The 19,392-nt window shown below is 52.8% G+C and overlaps 6 protein-coding genes across 6 annotated transcripts; 2 read left to right on the top strand and 4 right to left on the bottom strand.

The window, feature by feature from the left end:
• Positions 1-1,627: 1,627 nt before the first annotated feature.
• QC761_117160 (uncharacterized protein) lies at positions 1,628-3,268 on the bottom strand. The gene is made up of 2 exons (XM_062874992.1): positions 3,001-3,268; positions 1,628-2,944 (listed from the first exon to the last, which is right to left on the bottom strand). Exons 1-2 carry the CDS (start codon positions 3,210-3,212, stop codon positions 1,846-1,848), a joined length of 1,311 nt encoding a protein of 436 aa, XP_062738211.1. The 5' UTR covers positions 3,213-3,268; the 3' UTR covers positions 1,628-1,845.
• A 2,618-nt stretch (positions 3,269-5,886) lies between these two features.
• Positions 5,887-6,405, top strand: QC761_117150 (uncharacterized protein; the record flags this gene model as incomplete). Its single annotated transcript, XM_062874991.1, has 1 exon — positions 5,887-6,405. The coding sequence occupies one exon, from the start codon at positions 5,887-5,889 to the stop codon at positions 6,403-6,405; it is 519 nt and encodes a 172-aa protein (XP_062738210.1).
• A 1,169-nt stretch (positions 6,406-7,574) lies between these two features.
• Positions 7,575-10,492, bottom strand: QC761_117140 (uncharacterized protein; the record flags this gene model as incomplete). The annotated part of the gene is made up of 2 exons (XM_062874990.1): positions 10,333-10,492; positions 7,575-10,270 (listed from the first exon to the last, which is right to left on the bottom strand). The coding sequence occupies exons 1-2, from the start codon at positions 10,364-10,366 to the stop codon at positions 7,575-7,577; spliced, it is 2,730 nt and encodes a 909-aa protein (XP_062738209.1). The 5' UTR covers positions 10,367-10,492.
• Positions 10,493-11,082: 590 nt separating this feature from the next.
• Positions 11,083-12,744, bottom strand: ALO1 (D-arabinono-1,4-lactone oxidase; the record flags this gene model as incomplete). Its single annotated transcript, XM_062874989.1, has 1 exon — positions 11,083-12,744. One exon carries the CDS (start codon positions 12,742-12,744, stop codon positions 11,083-11,085), a length of 1,662 nt encoding a protein of 553 aa, XP_062738208.1.
• Positions 12,745-13,911: 1,167 nt separating this feature from the next.
• On the top strand, positions 13,912-16,981 carry QC761_117120 (uncharacterized protein; the record flags this gene model as incomplete). The annotated part of the gene is given in 7 exon segments (XM_062874988.1): positions 13,912-14,356; positions 14,362-14,591; positions 14,659-15,371; positions 15,400-15,667; positions 15,679-16,001; positions 16,029-16,599; positions 16,604-16,981. Coding segments are annotated over 6 exon segments (2,478 nt in total). The 5' UTR covers positions 13,912-14,356; positions 14,362-14,366.
• Positions 16,982-17,564: 583 nt separating this feature from the next.
• On the bottom strand, positions 17,565-19,088 carry QC761_117110 (uncharacterized protein; the record flags this gene model as incomplete). Its single annotated transcript, XM_062874987.1, has 1 exon — positions 17,565-19,088. One exon carries the CDS (start codon positions 19,086-19,088, stop codon positions 17,565-17,567), a length of 1,524 nt encoding a protein of 507 aa, XP_062738206.1.
• Between the last annotated feature and the right edge of the window lie 304 nt (positions 19,089-19,392).

Here is a 19,392-nt window from a genome sequence, read left to right as displayed (position 1 = left end):
TTTGTGAATCTGGAGAGGCAAAACTTTCTTTGTTCTCTGTGGAGAAGAGAAAGCATAGCCCCAAGTGCCGAAGACACTTGCAAACTACTAGCAAACCATGTTCCCCGTATGATGCCGGATTCCGGCGATATCTTGCGCAATTCGGAACATGGAGCAGGGCTTGACAAAAAAGATTCGATGATGGGATGAGATGGTCTGGGTTACAGCCAGATCCACCGCTCTAACAGGCGGCCGGGAATCGATCGACCTGCCTGTTGGAAAATCACGGCAATCACCCGAAGGCTTAGCTCTTTGGTTTGGTATGTGAGCCTGGTCCATGCTTTTTTTTTTTTTTTTTTTTTTTTCGTTTGATCTCGACAGCGGCGAACCTGGTGATGCGGCTTTTTGCGTGAACATCTCAACGTTTTTCTTCAACTTCCACGTGCACGTGGTGGATTGTGTCTGCTACAGGGAGGATGCTGTGATGCAGCTCGGCTGAGTCGGCTGTAACAATGAGGTTGGGCCTACCGGGTCTCTGAGGGCCCTCACCTGAGCTCTCGGTTCAACGGTGATGGTTCAGGACAACGTGGGATCCCTTGCCGTCATGGGATGTACTTGTTGTTGTTCAAACCGGCTCAGCCATTCAGGCCGTCCGGACATACCTCCGAGGTAGGTATGGAGATGGTGAAGCTGATAAAGATAGATCGGTTCATCAGCTTGGGCGAAGAGGCTAGACCTTGGAGGCGAGACCTTTCCTCCAACGGGGGCTGATGAGGGTATATCCACTTTACAACACGAGAACGTCTGGACCTGCTGGCGGCCACGATGCTGGATGTGGCCGCTTCACCATTGTTGCTTCAGCTCGGCCGGCCAGCTCGGGGAGAAGGACAGAATTCCATGCAAAGCTGCATCCTGCGAGGAGGTAATAGTCAACAACCGCGTTATGCGCGCATTGATGAGGCTGGACCGCGGAAGACTTTTCATGCGAATTATGGCCGGGTCTTCAACCGCGGCAGTGTATCGAGACACAGGGCGGCCCTTGTCTAAACGGGCAACCCCTGAAGCTGGTTAGTTCGTTCCTAGGCTTGTTCTGAATCACGAGGGGGTGTATGATGGATCAAAACACACCTGTGGTCTAGATTCGCCATCATCATCTACCATAGGGAGGAGGTTAAACGCCGAGGCCAACAAGTTACGTATCGTATCGAAGTGATGTTGCCAGTTCAGCTTCAGTCCAGACCGCAGACCCTTCCAGAACACCACGACAACCTTCCTCGGAAACCGGTTTCGGTCTTGAATAGGAAACACAGACCCGACAGGCTGGATGGGAGGATTTTGGGATTTTGTTTGCTACTTATACTTCATGTTCCACAGTGACGCTGGAGGATCGTCTCGCACCGTCTTCGGACACCACGGTCGTGGGATGTGAAGCGTTTTAAAGTAGCAAACAAACATCATGAGGTGAAATCAGATAGACTGAGCTTTTGCGGATGATGCAAGGCATCATGTCTCGGCTTATCTGAGGAGTATGGATTGTAGCTTAGCTCAGGTTTTGTGTATCAAGCTCAAAAAGCTTGACACTGACACTCGAAGGGGTAGAAGTTTGATATCATCTGTCTAGAGAGAACTTTTTTTTTTTTTTTTTTTTTTTTTTTTTTTTTTTGCGTGAGGTACCTACGGAGACTGTTCATACAACAACAAGCCAGAAAGCAGCCATGTGTTGTTTGTAGGAGCTTCTAAACACACACAACGCAGTATACAGGCACTTTTCAATCTTGCGAGCTGTCCCAAACATATATTTCATATATTTCGACTCTCGCAATCTCATACCTAACCTTATGCACAGAACAGAACACCTCTACCCCCCTAATAACCACTCTCATCATTCCAATAAAGCGTCTCATGCCACACCTCCGGCCCCGTAGCCTCCAACTCCCACCCAAACTTGATCCTGATAAACTGCTGCAAGTGACTAGCAACCTTGATAGCCCCCACATCAGTCGGATGCCACTGCGGCCCAATATCATTATGCTGCAAGATCCCCTTGGTATTGAACCAGTGCACAAACGGGCTCTCCTTCCTCTTCACCCTCAACTTGGTGCTCTTCTTCGTCACCCCGTCATAGATCACCGGCTGGCTGAGGTACTTGTCCGAGTTGAAGTACTTCACCAAGTCCTGGATTTCTTTCACCCAGCCCTCCGGCGCGTTGGGGAGGTAGGTATTCCCCTGCTGGTAGAACCCTAGCCAAAGGGACATGACGATGACTTGTGCTTTGGGCCACTTGCCGTGGACACCCTGGATGATCTTGCCCAGCGCGTCGATGTACGCCTCGGTAGAGACGTTGTTGTGTTGGTTGTGGTCGTTGGTGCCGATGTTTATCACGACGATGTCAGCGGCGGGTTGCTTGGAAAAGTTCCATGGCTCAGGGTTGTCCCCCCAAATTTGGGAGGCTCTCCAGCTGGTGTCGGAGGTGTAAAACCACTGATGGACTTGCCCTCGGGGGTTGCCCCAGCAGTCTTGATCTGCGGCGCAAATGCCCGGGTACCCGGTGACGGAGTACTCGGTGTTTCCTAAACCAGCCCCAAGACCGTAGGCCCAGCTGGTGAGGCCCTCGTAGGTGGTGTACATGCCCGCGGAGAGGCTGTCGCCGATGACTTCGATGCGGCGGCCATGGTCGGGGATTTTGATCAGTTTCTCTCCTTTGGCGACGTGGACGGAGTCGATTTGGATGCCGTACGCCCAGTTGGAGACTCGGAGTTCAAAGGTCCAGGGGTTGATGGGGCCGGTGAGGGAGGAGCCGGGGGTCTCTGGGGAGACAAGGAGGTGGGTGGCGCCCGCGGTGATGTTGGTGAAGATCCAGTCGAGGCCGCCGATTCGGTAGCCGACGAGGACGCGGTCGGTGGTCAAGTTGCCGAAGGTGATGGCGACGGTCTGGCCGGTGTAGCCGAATTTGATGCCGGGGGCTCTGAGGAGAGGGTTAGAAACAATGAGCTGAGATGGGGGGTGGAGGTGAAAACTTACGACCACCAGGAGACATATTTGGAGTCCCAGCGCCCCTTATAGGAGATCTCACTCGCGTTTGCGGGATATGTCCTGTAGGAAGAGGGAGAAAAGCTGTCCAGGCGGGTGTTGGGGAAGTTGGTCTCTCTGACTTGGCCGTTTTGTAGGATCACGGCCGAAGCTTGTGAGATGAGCCCCAGGCCCAGGACGGCCAGTTTTGACAAGGACAACATTCTGAGGGTGAGCTCGGGTAACGATCAACCTGAGCTTGAAGAACTGAGCGTGAGTAAAGCCTGGAAGAAGGCCCATGTTTATACTTGAGCAGCCCACGGTGGGCTCACCGTGAACCGGTCCTCATTGATGGAAGTAATGGTCCGCCCAGAGGTGAAGACGGGGAACACGGGAGGTCGAGGCCGATATGCAGGCTAATTGTTCATCTTCGGTTGCCATCGCCGTTGAATCTGCAGTTGAAGTGACACTGCATTCTGCCCCCTGCCAAGCTCATCTCGGCCAAGTGGGTGACTCGCTGGCCTTGGGGGCTGCATTGGACATTATCATGACCAGTATTCAGCTTCAAGAAGCGTAAAGAGTCACTATCTGGGTTTGTGCTGCAGCGGCCTGTGGCGGGGAGCTGACGAGATTTCTATTCTCCCACTCGACCTCGGAGGAGGCTGCTCCGTACTGCTTTCTCTAGCATCCAGCCCCGGGTTATGGGGAATCTCGATTGTCCAGGTCGACTTGACGACTGTCGTCTTGCGTTATTCGGAACACCTACCGATAGCTGCTCGATAGCTGCTCAGTCAGCTATCGGTTAGTTTGTACATCATTGAGCGTCATATGTCGTGCTGGGCCGTCCATGCCCCTCTCATGCTCTCACCCAGGGTATTTTGGCTGCTTGACATCTTGATAGGTAGCTTTCTGGCAATTCGGTAAGGCAGCTATTTCAGGGCAACCCGTATCCGTCGAGCCATAACGTTAGACATCTATACAATGTCGCCCTTATGTAGTCGTCTGGGAGTGTTGTGAGGCTGAAGTGACAGACCAGGGGTTCTTCTGTGGGTCTGATAAGCCATTGGCTCTCAATTGCAGCTTCCAGAGGACAAGAAGCTGCGCCAGGTTACGGCAGTTTCGCAGATCCTATTCTTTTGATTCGCAATTTGAGATTGGCATCTGCTATCAAGGTTCATGCACCTCACGCGCCACTGCCGCTGCTCCAGATCTGCTTCATGAGATGATGGAGATTCTCCATGTTTGGTGGTGATGGAGCCTTGGCGCACTTACACGGCAAGCTCCTGGTGGGTCGACCTGATCTGATGCCTCTGACTGAGCACTCGCTGTTGGAATATTGCTTACTCGGATCTCGTTTGTAGAGATATATTTCTGACACGCTGGTCCCTCATGAGATGTACAGCTCGGTCTTGAAACGGGAGGCTTTGGTGTCTTGCTTCAATACAACTGATGTGCGACCGAAACCCCTGTAAACGCCAAAGCTCGGACGCATCGACAAGGACCGCCACGCCAAGAGCTGGCGCTGGAGATGACAGCCCAAATCCTGGGGTCGCCGATTTTAGTAAAATGCTTCTTCCTCGATTCCTGACCGTATCCTCGTGGTTTCCTGTTGCCGCAGTTGGCGCGGCAGACACGTTGATGAACGGCGACACAGTCAGCCATCACCGTTCCACGATAGCTACCCCGATTTGAGGTTGCCGGGGCCACAAGATATTCCCCCGCGGTTGATCTCCTCCTCGTACGTATTATCGGCAGGTCTCACATCTTTGTGACCCCCTCTTCACTTATCATATTAATGGGCTCCCGTGATTTCCTGGAGATCACTCGGCTGCTTGCGGTATATATTTATTGCTTGCGCTACAGGATTTCTTTTTCGGCTCAATTTTAAGCCCGGTGTTGGGTCAAAGTAGCTCTTATCAGCTGATGCGCTGCCGAGGAATTGGGGATGACGGGACCATTTATTTCACTTTGCTGCCACTTCGATACAACTTGGCTGATTTCCCACTCCAACAGCTCATGTTCCTCGACGCCCCTGACGAACCGGCCGACATCTCCCCATAGCAATTGCACAGCACTCGCCGACGACAATCCTTGACAGGCGTACACACGGGTTTTCCTGTAACCCTCAGCTCGCCATCAAGCTCACGTCTGGCGCAACGCAGTACATGAACGAGACGACCACCCGCACGGGCAGCTTCGAAGATCGTGTATCACTCCGACGTAGCAAGATCGCCGGGAATCTGGTCCCGCCGGCTCGGTCTCGCCTGCATCTTACACAGTCACTGCTCCCACGACACCACCCCTCCTTGTGCCGCAACAGCTCGTAGCCTGCCTCGACTTCGGCTAGATCCTTTCGACGAAACCTCCTCGACTGCCGCACCCAGCGCCCTCAACGCTAGCTGTTATGGCACCGGAACAGTAACGGATCGATACGATGATGCCGTGCGCGCTGAAAACGTCGCCGACGCTTAAGCTACCGGCCGGTGCAGTCTATACGCCCTCTGCTCGTTGCCGTCTACATACTTTGGCTCATCCAGTATCGACGACACCTTTAGTACCCCGCAGCTCATACCTCCCGCAGCCGTGACACATATCGAACCCCAGAGACGAAAAGGTTGCTGCACATTGTGAATTCCTGGGTCAAGCAGTGCACCGTCGGCACACTGTTGTGTGCGGCAGGACGGTTGGTGTACAAATTGCACCGTCCTCTGGGAAATTCTGAAGCTCCGGAAAAGCGCCGGTTGCTGATCAAGGCCAGCCGGGAAGGGAGTTCCTCTCCGTACAACAAGACAAAAGCGCGAGGGAGTATCTGGGACGGTGCTGGGCACTGCTGCGGCACAACTGGAGCAGCAGGAAGAATCAACCAGTCGCCAATCCCTCAAACTCGCTTCAGCCGCCATGTCGTCGTCGTCGCAACAACCGTCCACGAATGCCGTACCCGACACGCAACTAGGGCTGACAGAAGACGAGATTCAAATCCTTCGACATGGACAGCAGGCAGTGGCGGCAGCTGGGTCCTCGTCCTCCCGCGCCGCGAGCAGGGCGTCTTCGCAGGGGCTACTCATGATTGACAGCTCGTCTCTGTCCGCGCTGGGCCGACATTTTGACCGAGTCATGCAGCATATTCAGCAGCGGCTCGAGTACCTGATGGAACAATCGCAAATAGTAACTCTGAGCGTCTATGACCAGAGTGGTCAGCTCATCGACAATGCCGATGCCGAGATTGCGCGCTACCACGACATCATGGCGCAGATAGACGAGCTCGAGCTGGACTTTGACCGCATCAGACACATCCGGGATATTGTTAGGGACTATCGCCGGCGTGCTGAGGAGTTGGAGCGTGAGCTGGAGCGGTCAGGCGGCGGTGGGTCGTCGAGACGGGATCGTGGGCATCGGTCACATCGACATCGGACATGATAATAGTGGAGGTGGTTCCGCCGCTTCGCCATGGACTGGATAAAAAAAAAAGGAATACTCGGGTTACACGGCCAATCGCAGGACAAGGATAACAACTCAGGCTCACTCTTGAGAGCACACGGCTTGTTTACATATTCATCAACATACTACGTTTTATCACATCTTTGGGAGTGATGGGGGGACAAACAGTACCAGCATCATTTCCAAACATATGGCGGTCGGAAGGGAGACAGGCAGCAAGGTGATGATACCCCCAAAAAAAAAAGCACATAAGGCTGCATATTATACCCCTTGCATGGTGTAAAAGGGGATGGGCTGAAGCAATCACTTTTATGCTATTGGGTTGATCAACCCATAATCTTGAGCTTACAAACCTCATTTAATTCAAAAAGACGGACAAGGATGCCTCGCGGCAAATGGGAAGAGGGGGCGAATCGGTATAGGTGGGAGAAGGGAATATGACAGGACAGGCCTCACGGCTGATTGGTATTATTACCACATTTTTGTTGTTAATGTCTGAAAAGAAGTTGGCTTGGTGGAAGGGTTTTATCATGACGCCTTACATGGATCTTACCGCTGGGCATGGTAAATGTTTAGCAAATCAAAGTATCATACGTTTTTGAAAAGCTCATGCGTGCCTATCCTGATTCGTCGAACCGGCCTATTCACCTCCTCACCAAGGTCATGGAGCTAGGAATTCTCGTTGATATTGGAGGATAACTCACCCAGCCAGCTCGTGGGATCTGCAGACTTCTGATTTAATGCACACCAACCAAATGCAAAGACCAATTCATCAGAGAGGTATCTACCATTTATTCGGCTCTGTCTTTTTTTGTTTTTTGTTTTTTTGGCATGTCTAACAAGAGTAAGTAGTAAGTGGTATGTGACAAAGTATCTCCGTTCCAACTATGCCCACCCATTTCCGTACATTATTCATAACACATCCCATCGCCATTCCATACCATTCCATTCCATTCCATTCCATTCTCATACATTGACCAACATTCAGACATTATACCCTTCCATCTTCCTAATATCTAACAATTTTCGAGTGTCTTTCCCCCCTCCCCTTTCACATCCGCCATGCTTCGCAAATGTTCCAAAAAAAAAATGTATCAACCGTGGTATCCTCCCAAAACTCCAAACAATCCCAAAAGCCAACTCCCACCTCACAACGACAACCCATCATTCCCCCTCCTAATCATGCTCTTCCTAACCCTCCTCTTCTCAGTAAACCTCCTCAACCTCCTAATCCCAAGCTCACTCTCCATCCCCCCATTTTGCTGCTGCTCCCCCCCAATAAGCGGCACACCCGCCACCCCCTCCCCCCCAAACCCGAAATACCACCTCGGACTCATATCAATCCCCCCATTCCCCCTCCCCCCCGCCCCCATCCGTTCCAGAAGCTCCTCCTTGTTGACACACCTCTTGAAAGCCAGCTCCTCCCTCAACTCGTTGTTCACAAGATACCCCACCACCTCCGCCAGACACCCAACCCCATGCGGCATCCCCACCTCCTTCCTCTTTGGCACAAGGCTCACCAACGCCACGAGATACAGTCCCAGCACCGCCAGCAAAAGAGTATAAGCAGGCATGTTAGCATACATCCTCACCTCTTGCTCCCAGTCCTCGACCACCACCCCGTCTTCTTCCCTTCTCGTTCTGGATAGTTTCGTCAAGGCCATAAACATCCCCCCTGCCAGGACCGGGACCGCCAGAAACAAAGTTGAGCTGAACGACAGAAACGCCGCGCGGAAATGCTTGTTCCTCAGGGCTTTGAAGCTGGATTCGAGGGGGAGGCAGGCTGGGTAGTCGACTAGGAGTCCCTCTTCCGCTCGGCAACCGCCGGGGGAAGATAGTGCCGCCCAGGGCGTGAGGATGAGGAAGTGGGTTGTTATGTGCTGGAAGCTGAGGAACAGCATCATCCCCAACAGGGAGGGGACAAACGCGTAGAGGAAATCCGCGGCGGAGAACGCGCCTGGTTGGGGGTCGGCGCGCAATCCGGGGGTGAAGCCCTTGCTTATACGAGTTGATGGGAGGAAGGAGATGACAAAGAGGGCGGCAAGGAGGATAACGCTCGCGATGATGAACCAGAGGAGTTGGCTTGTTCGCAATGACCAGGGGAGGTATCTGTGTCGGATTGTGGCGCTCGGGTCCGAGGCTTCGAGGTCGGGATGGTGATCGGGGTTTTCGATTAGGGGGCTTTGGTTGTTGAATGGTTGTTTCTCCATTCTTTGACCGCTGGTGACATCCGGAAAGGGAAGGAGGTTGGACTCGTTATCCATGGGGCTCCCAAGCGTATGCCAGAAACCCGGGCGACCATCTTTCCAGGTCCAGTACCCTAGCCTATCGTGAGCACGGCGGCGGAGGGCGAAGCGGATGCCCTCTATTCCGCGGGCGAGTTGAGTACCGCGATAGTCGGTCGCGGTGTTGGTTTCGGAGACGATGGCGATGTAATCGGCCAGAGATCGAGGGTCCCAAATCAGACCGGTCTTTTCGGTAGTTGCCCAGAATCTCCAGACGATGATTGTTGAAATGAGCAACAACAGGTATAACCCTACCAAGGCCCAAGCCACACCTTGACATGTGGCCCAAACCCACTGTCTCTCCTCCCCCTCTTCCGCCAGAATAACCGTAAAAAGCGAGCTCTGAAGCGGGATGGTAAAGTTCATCAGCCAAGTAGCAAAGATCGGCACCCAGACATTCCAGGGTCCGACAAACTTCGGCCAGAGAAACGAAGGGTAGAGTCTCTGGTATACCGCACCATCACGGACCTGAGGGTCGTGAGAAGCCAACCGCACAAACGGTAGGATCCGGAAGATGGTTGTGATGATGAACTGCGCATAGAGCAGGAAGACAGCCCCGATTAGTTGCGGGAGGATCCTAAAGACGAAATACCGGCCGCCCACGATGTCGTCCCAACCAACTAACCCCTGCTTTTGATGTGACCAAACAGCACCAAAGGCAAGAGCCGCGATCATCAGCACACACATGGCCATGAACCCAAACAAAGCGGGTGCTCGTAATGGCCATGGCCTAAAGGTAAGTGGCGGTACTCCCTGGGCCTTCCATTCCCCAGTCCTGTTGAGAATCTCCTCCCTCTCCACTGGTCTCCATTCATGAGGCTGCGCAGGTTTCCTAGCACCTTTGAGCAAACTTTCGGCAAGCGAGTCGGCGGAAGCGGCTGGATTTGGTTTCGAAAATTGTGGATTAGGTGGTTGCAGCACTTCATCCCCCTCCTGAATTGGTCCCGTGGAGATAGGTCGTGGCGTTTGCTGAGGGTGTTGGTAAACCTGTCGGTGTGGTTGGTTCGGATATATCGACGGTCCAGCCTGTGCGCTGTCACTGCTCGAAGACTCATTTGCGGAATAACCAGTATCGCGATCACGGCGAGTGAGTGCTTCAATGGCTTGGTGAATATATGGAGTGTCGTCTACTCCTGGTGTTATGACTCCGTCCATTCGGGCAAGGTCCTCTCTGAAATCTGTCAACATCCTGGCGTTGAAAGCAGGCTCCCAGTCGGGCTGCTGATATCCTGGCGGTGAAGCCATGTTTGTGCCACGAAGATAAGGTCCCTCTACTATGACGGGCTGTCCATGTGCGCGCGCGACAGAGGGAGGGTTGTGAATTTGGTCCGCTCCGTAATCCGGCTCCGAATAGGTGGTTGTCGATGTAGGCCGGGCTGGGAAGTGAGAGAATTGTGTTTGTGTTTGTGGTGGTGGTGCTGGTGGTGGTAGGAGGGAGCTGGGATGAGAGGCAGATGCTGCATGCCCCTCGTCCCGCTGTGGAGGTGTGACTTCGGAAGAAGAATTCGAGTGTGATCTTGGATGTTGTTGCTGTGCAAGATTGTACTGCAGAGGTGTTCCTAAAATTGGCCGTGAGCAAGGCAATCCAATCGAGGGTGGTGGGGTTTGTTGGTGTACACACGAGGCTGCTGCTGCTTGTTATTCTGGAAGGTCATGTCTCTTCTGCGAATCGGAGCGCAAACAAGAATGGGGCGCCTCTCGCTCAGAAACAGAAACCCACAGGTGACACGGCCAATTGGATCGTGATGGATGCGAAAACAGGATGGAAAGGAGGGAAGAGGCGCGTCATGTCATCATGCAAGATGCACAAGAAAGAAAAACGCAGGAAACCAGGCACTGCCGTGCTTCATGTTGTTTTCTGGAGAGGTTGGGCTTGTCCCTGGGAGAGCCAAGAGGATGGCGTGGGAGCTGGTGGTTGGGCGACGGGAACACCAGCCACCACTTTTCCCCATCAAACGACGACGCTGGTAAATGAGGCTTGTTGCGATCACCTGTCTAGACTGCAGCTAACTAACCAGCTCCCTAGCGCCGTGATCTTTTTCTTCCGAACTCAGACACCGTCAGTGTTACGCCGTGTTTCATCCCATGTAATCCATTTTGGAAGTCTGTTTTGATGGGATGAGATCATGGCCGTTGACCAAGTGAACGTTTTGACGCGGGGCACGCCAAGCATAACCTGTGATCCGTGCGGTAGGCGGGGCGACCCGCAGCCGGAGATCTCTAAACCGGGAAACTGTGCCTCGAACACTGGGATAGCTTCACTTTTGAAGAAGAGACCACGATTTCTTTGATATGTCGATTGAAGCTCCAGCGACTACGTCATTTAATGTAGCGAGCCAAACTCCGTGTTATCTGCCTCTAACACTGACACTCATGCGACAACCACATTTTGGTGCCCCGTCACAACATAACCACCCTCCTTTGCAGGCTTCTGCTCAAACCCAACTTCTTCCAAAGCAAGCCTATCCTTCTCCTCCGCCGGCTCTCCCAGCAAGAACTTGCGCTGCCATGGTCCAACGAACATGCCCAGAGGGTCGACCTCCTCTCTCACCTTCCTGAACTGGTGGAAATTCTCACCATACCACTGCTTGCTCGCAAACTCGTCCGGCGTGACAGCAAATGTCTTTGCCCAATGTGGCTTTCCGCCCAGATCTCTCATCAACCACTCGAAAGCCTCGTAGTACCTTTCGGTCGCATTGTAGCTTGGGTCCTTGTGGTAAGGTCGGTACATCGTCGCGTTGAGATACAACGCCGGTCCATCCTCAGGAGTGATATCCAACCAAGGCCTGTTTCCCCTTTCGCCGCTGGTCTTGACAGTGGTATCGCTGACCCTGACCTCAACCGGGCTGTGCACCCAGAGACCCTCCGCACTGAAAGGAATCTTATGCTCAACATACCCCTCATCCCCGGGCTGCAGTCTATGCAACCAAGCCGCCAATCTCTGCAGCGCCTCCGGTCCCTTCGCAAGCGGAATAGCCCACTCATTCACAAACTGACTGTACAGACAGTTCAACAAGAAAGCCTTGTAACTCGGCTGCACCGCCCGCGTAGTTGTCATCTCCCCATTCCCAAACCCATACTGCAGCCCAAACACAAACCACTCCACCCACGGAGTAATCCTAGGGAACCACCTCGCCAACGCCAGCAAGTTGTGGTAGATAAAATACCCAATCTTGCTGTCCTGAAAGCTCGTGGGCGGATCATAGTTCTTCACCACCCCCGTGTCCAAATCATTCTCATCCACCTTGTCCGCCTTCCAAACTACCGCCCTTCTCATGTAGGGGAACCACCACACCCTGACAAACTCGGATTGTTTCCAAAGTTTGGACTCCCACTCGGCAAACAGCTTGCTGTCGGAGTCAATCGATTGCTCCCATGCCAAACTGAACGCCTTAACCGCTCTGAATGTCACCTCGGTGACGATGCCGATGGCTCCCAAGCTGAGCAAGGCAGCGCGGAAGAGATCCGATCTCTCTGTTGGTGAGCAGAAGACTTCTTCACCGTTGGCGAGGACAATCTTGAGGGATTCCACTCCTTCGGAAATCAGGCCGTGCTTGAGGGAGCTGCCGTGAGTACCAGTAGAGATGGCGCCGGCGATGGACTGCTCGTTGATGCTTCCCATGCTGGGGAGGGCGAGGCCTTCCTTGTTGAGGGCCTCGCTGAGCTGCCATAGTCTGATGCCGGATTGGAGCACACAAATGCCGGTGGTGGGGTCAATCGAGAGGACACGAGAGTATTTGTCAAGGTTGACCATCCACGAGGAGGTGCATGTGAGGTTCGAAGGGGAGTGCCCGGATCCGACAACAACCAGACGGCGACGGCAGCGGCGAGCAAGGTTGGTGATTTTGGTTATTTGAGGGAGGGTGGAAGGCTGGAGGTAGACTTCAGGGCGAGAGCTGAAGGTCCGAGCCCAGGTGCGGTGGGTGTGAGGGATGGGGGAGGCGGGGAAGGGGATGCCATCTGAGGATTCGGTGGTGATGATGGATCGGGTTTCCAGGGGGATGTGGGAGAGGTCCTCGGTTGGAGACGCCATTGGGGAGGCTCGGTGGTGAGAATGTCTCACTGAGCTCAATGACAAGACTTCCTTTAATAGTCGTAAGCTCGGAGCTCAGAGAGCGTAATGCGGGGGGACTGTGGGGTATCTGGAGGATGAGAAAATGCGAGACTAAAACGAAGCAATGTTCTCCGTCTTCCCAGTATAGTCACCAGACACATGAACTATACCCTCTCACAGGCAGTCAACCCTGAGGTATGCGAGATATAATAAGACGCAATGATGTTTCTGAATTCTATCATCTCACCAGACGATGCGAGGTCGTTGAGCTCCCCTCCACTTGCCAAGACCCAGCCGATAACGCCACTGCTTTTGTGACCTTTGATTGGAGGGTGATCATCAGTTAGATTCATCTTGGCGATCCAGGGTCCGTCGATCGGGGACCAGTCCCGAACTTCCCTTGTGTCTCGGAAAGACATCCGAAGTTCTAGACTACAATTATCGAAGAGGATTTCGGAGAGAACATAGTATAAGGATTGAGATTGAGGCTCAGTAAGTCGGTCATTCATCGAGTCTAGTGCCCAAGCCGGTGTTTTTGAGTATCTGTGAGTTCCGTCACAATATGCAATCTATCGACCAACAACTTAACCCATGTGTGAATGACTTTGAATAGAACAAGTGAACGACCTTGGAGTGCATTCCGTCTTCAGTGCTGGGCATCTTTCTTTCTTTCCGCCCGTTTCAGACCAGATTGAAGACTCTCTTGATCTTTTGTAGTAAAAACGAAGTTTGACCAGATGGACACAGGTATCAGGATAGAAAAAGGTTATGTCCTGGACATCGAGGTCTGAGTCTACTTGTCAGTGTTCGTCAATGTCAGTATCTGATGGATACTTAACGCATGCTGCCGCTATAGATACAATTGTGTATGTGCAGACCGCAGCTCTCGTTTGTTATCGATGAACTATATTCGTCTTGTGGCTTGTCTCCATGCTTACCATGTGCAAACAACTTGGCAAGTTCTAGGTAACTCCATGATGAAGGTTTTCTTGTGCACTTTAGGTTAAGGTTAGGTATGTTGCAAACAAACTCTGTGCCTGCCTGTCCTCCAAGGTACCTGCCATAATGAACGGCTTGCCCTGCTCCCGTACCTTCCTGAAGTCCTGTCAAAAATAACCCCGCTGATATTGTCGTCGTCAAGGTGAAAACCACCCTGGTTGCACCTGCCTTCTTACTCCCACCACAACCCTCAGCTGCTTTGCGACTTCAGTCCCCAGCTCCTTCCCTCTTCTACTCTCGGCTTCCACTCTGTCCACTGACCTTCTTCTCTTCCTCGCCCCGCCTTCTCCCTTCCACTTCCCACTGCCACAATTCAGGACAGTGCCACCTGCTCAAACTGCAAAATCGATTCACATTACCTGCTCCCTGAGCCAGACACTTGGCAGAGAGAACCCAAGCAGTCAACCTACCACTGGTGGCACCATCCTCTCTCGAAAAAAACCCTTCTTTCTCTCTTCCCATCGCATTCTGCGACCTCTACTGTTTTAGAGTTGACGGCCAAGAGCCAGTCAATTGTAAGCCGTATATTTCCGTTCGTTTCGGCTTCCATCCGACTTTCTGCTTCAGATAACGTGACTGACACTATTATCAGGTTAGGCGAGATGGGATCCTTGGACCCTTACGTGACCGACCCATTGGCGGCCATGTCCGAGGTTCAGCTCATTCTCCATGCGCCTCCCGACTTCCCCATCAGCAAAAACACCGAGATTCTCGGCGTCTGCGGTGTTGCCGACAATTACGCCAAAGCTGACAAATACGGCTGGATAGTTGCCGACTTTCTTGCCTATAAAGTAGGCTGCTACGGTCTTGGTCGTTCAAGTAATCATGTACGTTGATGACATTTGCTTCTGATGATTCGATGACTAGTGTCGAGTAATGATATATCCAAAACAGACTTGGCTGAGCTCTCTCGATTTGCACTGCTTCCTTGAGAATGTTTCCACCAAACTGGATGCAGGTCCTGGGAGCCCTATGCGCAGAAAAATATTTGGCCCCAACGGTGATCAGATTACCACTGTTCCAGCCGACAATGCCGGATTTCTCAACGTTCTTCTAACGCAAATTGGCGACAGTGCCAAGTCTGCTGCCTCCAAGAACGTCCCCTTGGTTATTTTCATGTTCACGCCTGTTACCCCCGAGCATGATATTTGCATTGACTTCGGCGAGAAGAAATTCTTGACTACAGAAGAAATCTGTAGAACTATCGCGGAAGCCACGGGAAACCCCAATCTTTCCGTCACCTTGTTGACCCCTTCTGCGTTTACTGGGGGTTGGAACTGCCGGCCTAGTCTCATGGGGCCGTCGAGATGTTCCGCCACCAAGGCCATGGAGTTGATTGCAAGATCTTCGGGAGGAGCTTTTGCGGACACATTCATGAAAGTCTTTACCAGTCGTCAGTCGCCTCTGTTAGCCCGAGAGCATCAAGACATCGCACGGTATGACGACCTCATGCCGCTTTCTCCCACCGTGGAACAGAAGAACTTTCTACATCACCTGCAGGGCCGAGTTCACGAAATCTTGGAGCACGGATTCTCGCCTTTCGCTAGTCTCCACACAGCCGTGGTGAATGGGCCCGACCCTTGGGAGATTCTCGCCCCCAAGAATCGGTGTGCCACTGAAAGACTGGGGCCCGAGGTTCATGGATCGCCCTCTTTACGAGGCTGTCCGGCGCGTGGAATTTTTCGGAGAAGCGTTCGGAGGAGAACGCAGCTCGCAGCTCTTTCACTTGTGCTACCTCATTGACATTGAGCTCAGCACCTGTCCCGGCGACTGGAACAAGAAGACAGCCGGAATGACGCAGGAGCTGTACCGCGGCTTCACGGAGCACCCCAACCCTGACGATGACCACTTCAGGCAAGTTTTCTATACACTCGATTATCGAGCCTCCTCCATGAAACTCACTGTGTTGCCAAGGCACTGCATTTACCGATGCCTGGCAATCTTAAGTGCCGTTACTGGAACGACGGCTACGATCAGGATGACGCCTTTTACAAGAGGCATGCTGCGGCGTTTGGCGAAGCGCACAACCTGTTTGATCAGGTCGCCGTTCGTCCTAGAGAGAGACGACATGACTACAAAGTTGTGCGATTCTTGTGTGCATCGCGCTGGCTCTCGGCTTGCATTGCCATGAAGTTTGCGAACGATGGCACTGATACTGCCAACGTGAAAATTTTTGTCAACAGCAGTGTTACGGACTTTATTACCCAAGTCAAGGATTTGCAACTCGGCTTGCTTCTGTAAGACAAAGACGTCCTCAAGGCCAGCTCTCGCTGGCTTGCCGCCATTGGTTTCAGCGATAGTCGTAACATGAAAATCCTAGGGGCGATTGATACCAGCAGCCCGTCCCTCGAGGTCTTTTCCCGGAGCCCAGTTGCTCCGGTCTATGTCGACAGGGGCAAGGGTAAGGAAGTGGCCAAGGTTGAGGAACCGCCATCTCTTTGGTTTGAGAAACAGAACCAATCCCCGGTTTATCCAATTCAGCAGGCGCAGGTCAATGTCGGACGTGACGGTGTGGTGTTTCCAGCTGAGGAGCGCGCTGATGAGTTTGCGTTGCAACAGGCTCTCCTCAACGAAGCCAAATTTAACAAGGAAAAGGAGAAGACTGTTATTGAGCCAGCTTTTCAGCATCACAAACCCCTGATCAGCATTCACCAGCCTCCCGCCGCGACTCCGGCTCCCGAATTTCAGACTCCCAGATCCCCGGTGCGCAAGTCTCCTGTCACCACTGTTGTCGAGCCTACCATGGCGTCAGCTTCGGAGCCTGTGTCGACGAAGGCCCCATCGTCATACACCCCGGACACGCCGTTTTCCGGCTACACTGCAATTGTCCAAGAGGTAGCATAAGGTGCTTACCAAACCTGATGAGGTCAAGGAAGTCTTTGCGCAGATCCTCCAGGACGCCATGAAGATTGCTCTCTCACGGATGGATGCGTCTGCTGACAGTCGTTTGTCCGCTATCCTTTCTCGTGACCCACCTCCTCCCAGTGTCGTCCAGCCTGCCAGGTCTACGACTGTTGAAGCACTGGCAGTCAACAACCCGACACCTCCCAGATCTCCTGTCCAGCCGACAACTCTCTCTTCCGTACAGAAGTCCCCCCAGAGAGCGATTAGGGACCAGCTGAAGGACACCTCGGGAGAGCCAAAGGTTGAGACTGATCCCGCCTCCGCCGATGACTTTTGGGCTCGTGCTTTCAGCATCTCGCACAAGAATTACTAGGTTGGATTTCTGAAGTTGTAACTACGCGTTTGCAAGGAACGAACGAATGTTTTGTAAAATGGGAATTGTTGTGTGGTTGGCAGGAGGGTTGGAGGAAGGTTTTCCAGCCATGGAAGTCGGAGAACCTTTTTTCTGTGCACTTGGGTGAGAAGCCTGAGGGATTTCTGGGGAGAACCTTTTGCTAAACTACTAGGAACTGTCATTGGTGTTAGAGCAGATCACTCTGGCAGCGATCATAGTAGATAGGGTGAGCTGACAGATTATGCCTTGCGAGATTTGAGTCTCAATTATGTCGTTATGAATGTGATGCGTTATGTTGGTTGCATGGCCGATCATCTGACTAGCAAACAACTTGTTAGTAGAAAGCAAGGGGTATTTGACTTGTTTTTGAATTAATTTGTTTATCTATGTAGTACTCCCCACCGTTTGAAGAGGAGAAGAGGTAGAACGATCATGTGTCGTGTACGGATATCTAGTGTGTAAAAAATGTATAGAGGAAAGTATATGTACCTTTTTGTTTCCCCCCATTACATGTACAAAATCAAGCAAGGCCGCCTCTTGAATGATATATAAATCAAATCTTTCAAAGCGCCATAAACACTCCCCCCAAAACCGCCATCAAATTCGTGATTCCCACAACCCCCATCATCTCTCCCACTCCCGTCATCCCAAGTTTGACGGCGGCATTATTCTTGGTAGTAACCAACGTCATGACCGGCCCCGTAGTAGGTGTAAAAGTAGTCTGCTGCGCCAACACCCCCGTCACCTCGGGCAACCCCTTTGTTTTCGTTGCAGTCTCCGTCTCCGTGGCATTTTTGCCTTCCCCTTCCGTCAGCTCAATGATCCTCGAACTGGTCGAATTCAAGTTCGCCTGCCCCATGCCCACTTCGTAATTCCCCAGGTCAAAAACCACGTATGCTGATCGGAGGAAAGTGTCGCCTAGGAGGGTGAAGTTGGGTTGCTTGACCGTGCCGGTCGTCTCAAAGATTTCGGTGGATTGGATACCGAATAGGCAGGCGTTTTTGAAGGGGGCGTCATCTGGGGGGACGTAAGATGGCGACAAGACGTCGAGGACCATTTCCCACACCGGGACACGGATTGAGGCTGTGGAGTTGAGAAAGTAGAATTGGAAGGAGAGGGAAGGCGAGGAAGAGGTGAGGTAGGCGCAGTTGATGAGGAGCATGTCTAGTTCTGGGTCGAAAAACGTGTCCAGGTTTCCGATGAGGATATCGACCATGTCGTCCGGGAGGTATGAGAGTGTGGTGCCCGAGTCGAGGACTGCTGGGGCGGCGTGGTCGAGCATGGAGGTTTTCATGTCGAAAGTGGTCGAGTTGGGGAGGGTGACTGCTAACGAGGAGAAGTCGATCTCGAAGGAGGTGTACGTCCCGTTTGTGGCCAGTAAGGGGATGATTTGGAGGGGGCCGATGAACTTGTCCGTATCGATACCGCCAAAGAGGATGGAGCCCGCGTCGGTGCGGCGATCGTTGAGGTAGAGGGAGAAGGCTTTGGACGAGATGAGGTTCTGGTTGGCGAGCTGGTCGATGATGTTGGGGTATTTGGTAGCAGCTTTCTCGCTGGCGGCGAAACCTAACCCAAGGATTCCTGTGTTGCGTTTGGCTTTGGTCACATAGGCTAGCTGGAGGGATTTGATCGTCGTGCCACCAATGGTAAAATCGTCTTGCATCCAGCCCCCGGAGGCTATGCCGCCGTCAAGATACTTGATTTGAAAGCCTCGGGGGTCGATCACCTTGTGGGTGGAGGATTTGCTGGGGTTGAACGTGTCGACGCATATTAACTGAGTCTCTTGTTGGAGATCGTCATCAATGCAGAGGTCGGCTTTGTGGCTCAGGACCCAAGCGTCACTGCTGCCCGTGTCCAGCAGCATGGTAATGACCTGCGGTGGTGTCCCAAGACTGACGCGCGCATAGTACCCTCCGCCTGCCATGAAGTTGATCAGCCGTTCCGAATGGGTGGCGGCCCTTTTGCCCAGCACGGGTATGGAACCCAAGTGCACTCCTGGCACGCCTCTCGAGACATTGAACTGGACCACATTTTGCGCGAAAACTCCCGATGCCAGAGCCAACACGGAAGCAGCAACCAATTGCATTTCGGGTGGCTTCTAGGCTCGAATTCGGCCTGATCGTATGGGGAAGTCGTTCAGGGGCTCGACCCCTGAGCCAGTTGCTGAAAGCTTTCGTGTTGCAATCCAGGCCGTCCAGACGGCTGGAACTGAGAAGATCGAATGGAGGCTTCGAGGCGGTTTGGCTGGAAGGGGGAGCTCGATGAACGTCAAGGCATGTCGGAGATATCGCCGAGACTTCGCGCCGCTGGCAATGGGCGATATATGCGCTTGGCTCGGAGGTGTTTCTTTTGTATGTCAGTCACGTCAATAGGAAATGGCAGTCTGGAGA

The sequence above is a fragment of the Podospora bellae-mahoneyi genome, assembly GCF_035222275.1.
Source record: "Podospora bellae-mahoneyi strain CBS 112042 chromosome 1 map unlocalized CBS112042p_1, whole genome shotgun sequence".
Classification (NCBI taxonomy): Eukaryota; Fungi; Ascomycota; class Sordariomycetes; order Sordariales; family Podosporaceae; genus Podospora; species Podospora bellae-mahoneyi.
This window is presented reverse-complemented; position numbering and strand designations above follow the sequence as displayed.

Bases quoted from the DNA above. Each gene is read 5' to 3' on its own strand.
- QC761_117160 (XM_062874992.1), bottom strand. From the start codon at position 3,212: ATGTTGTCCTTGTCAAAACTGGCCGTCCTGGGCCTGGGGCTCATCTCA. The intron at 2,945-3,000 runs GTAAGTTTTCAC...CCCTCTCCTCAG, and splicing joins AAATATGTCTCCTGGTGGTC to AGCCCCCGGCATCAAATTCG.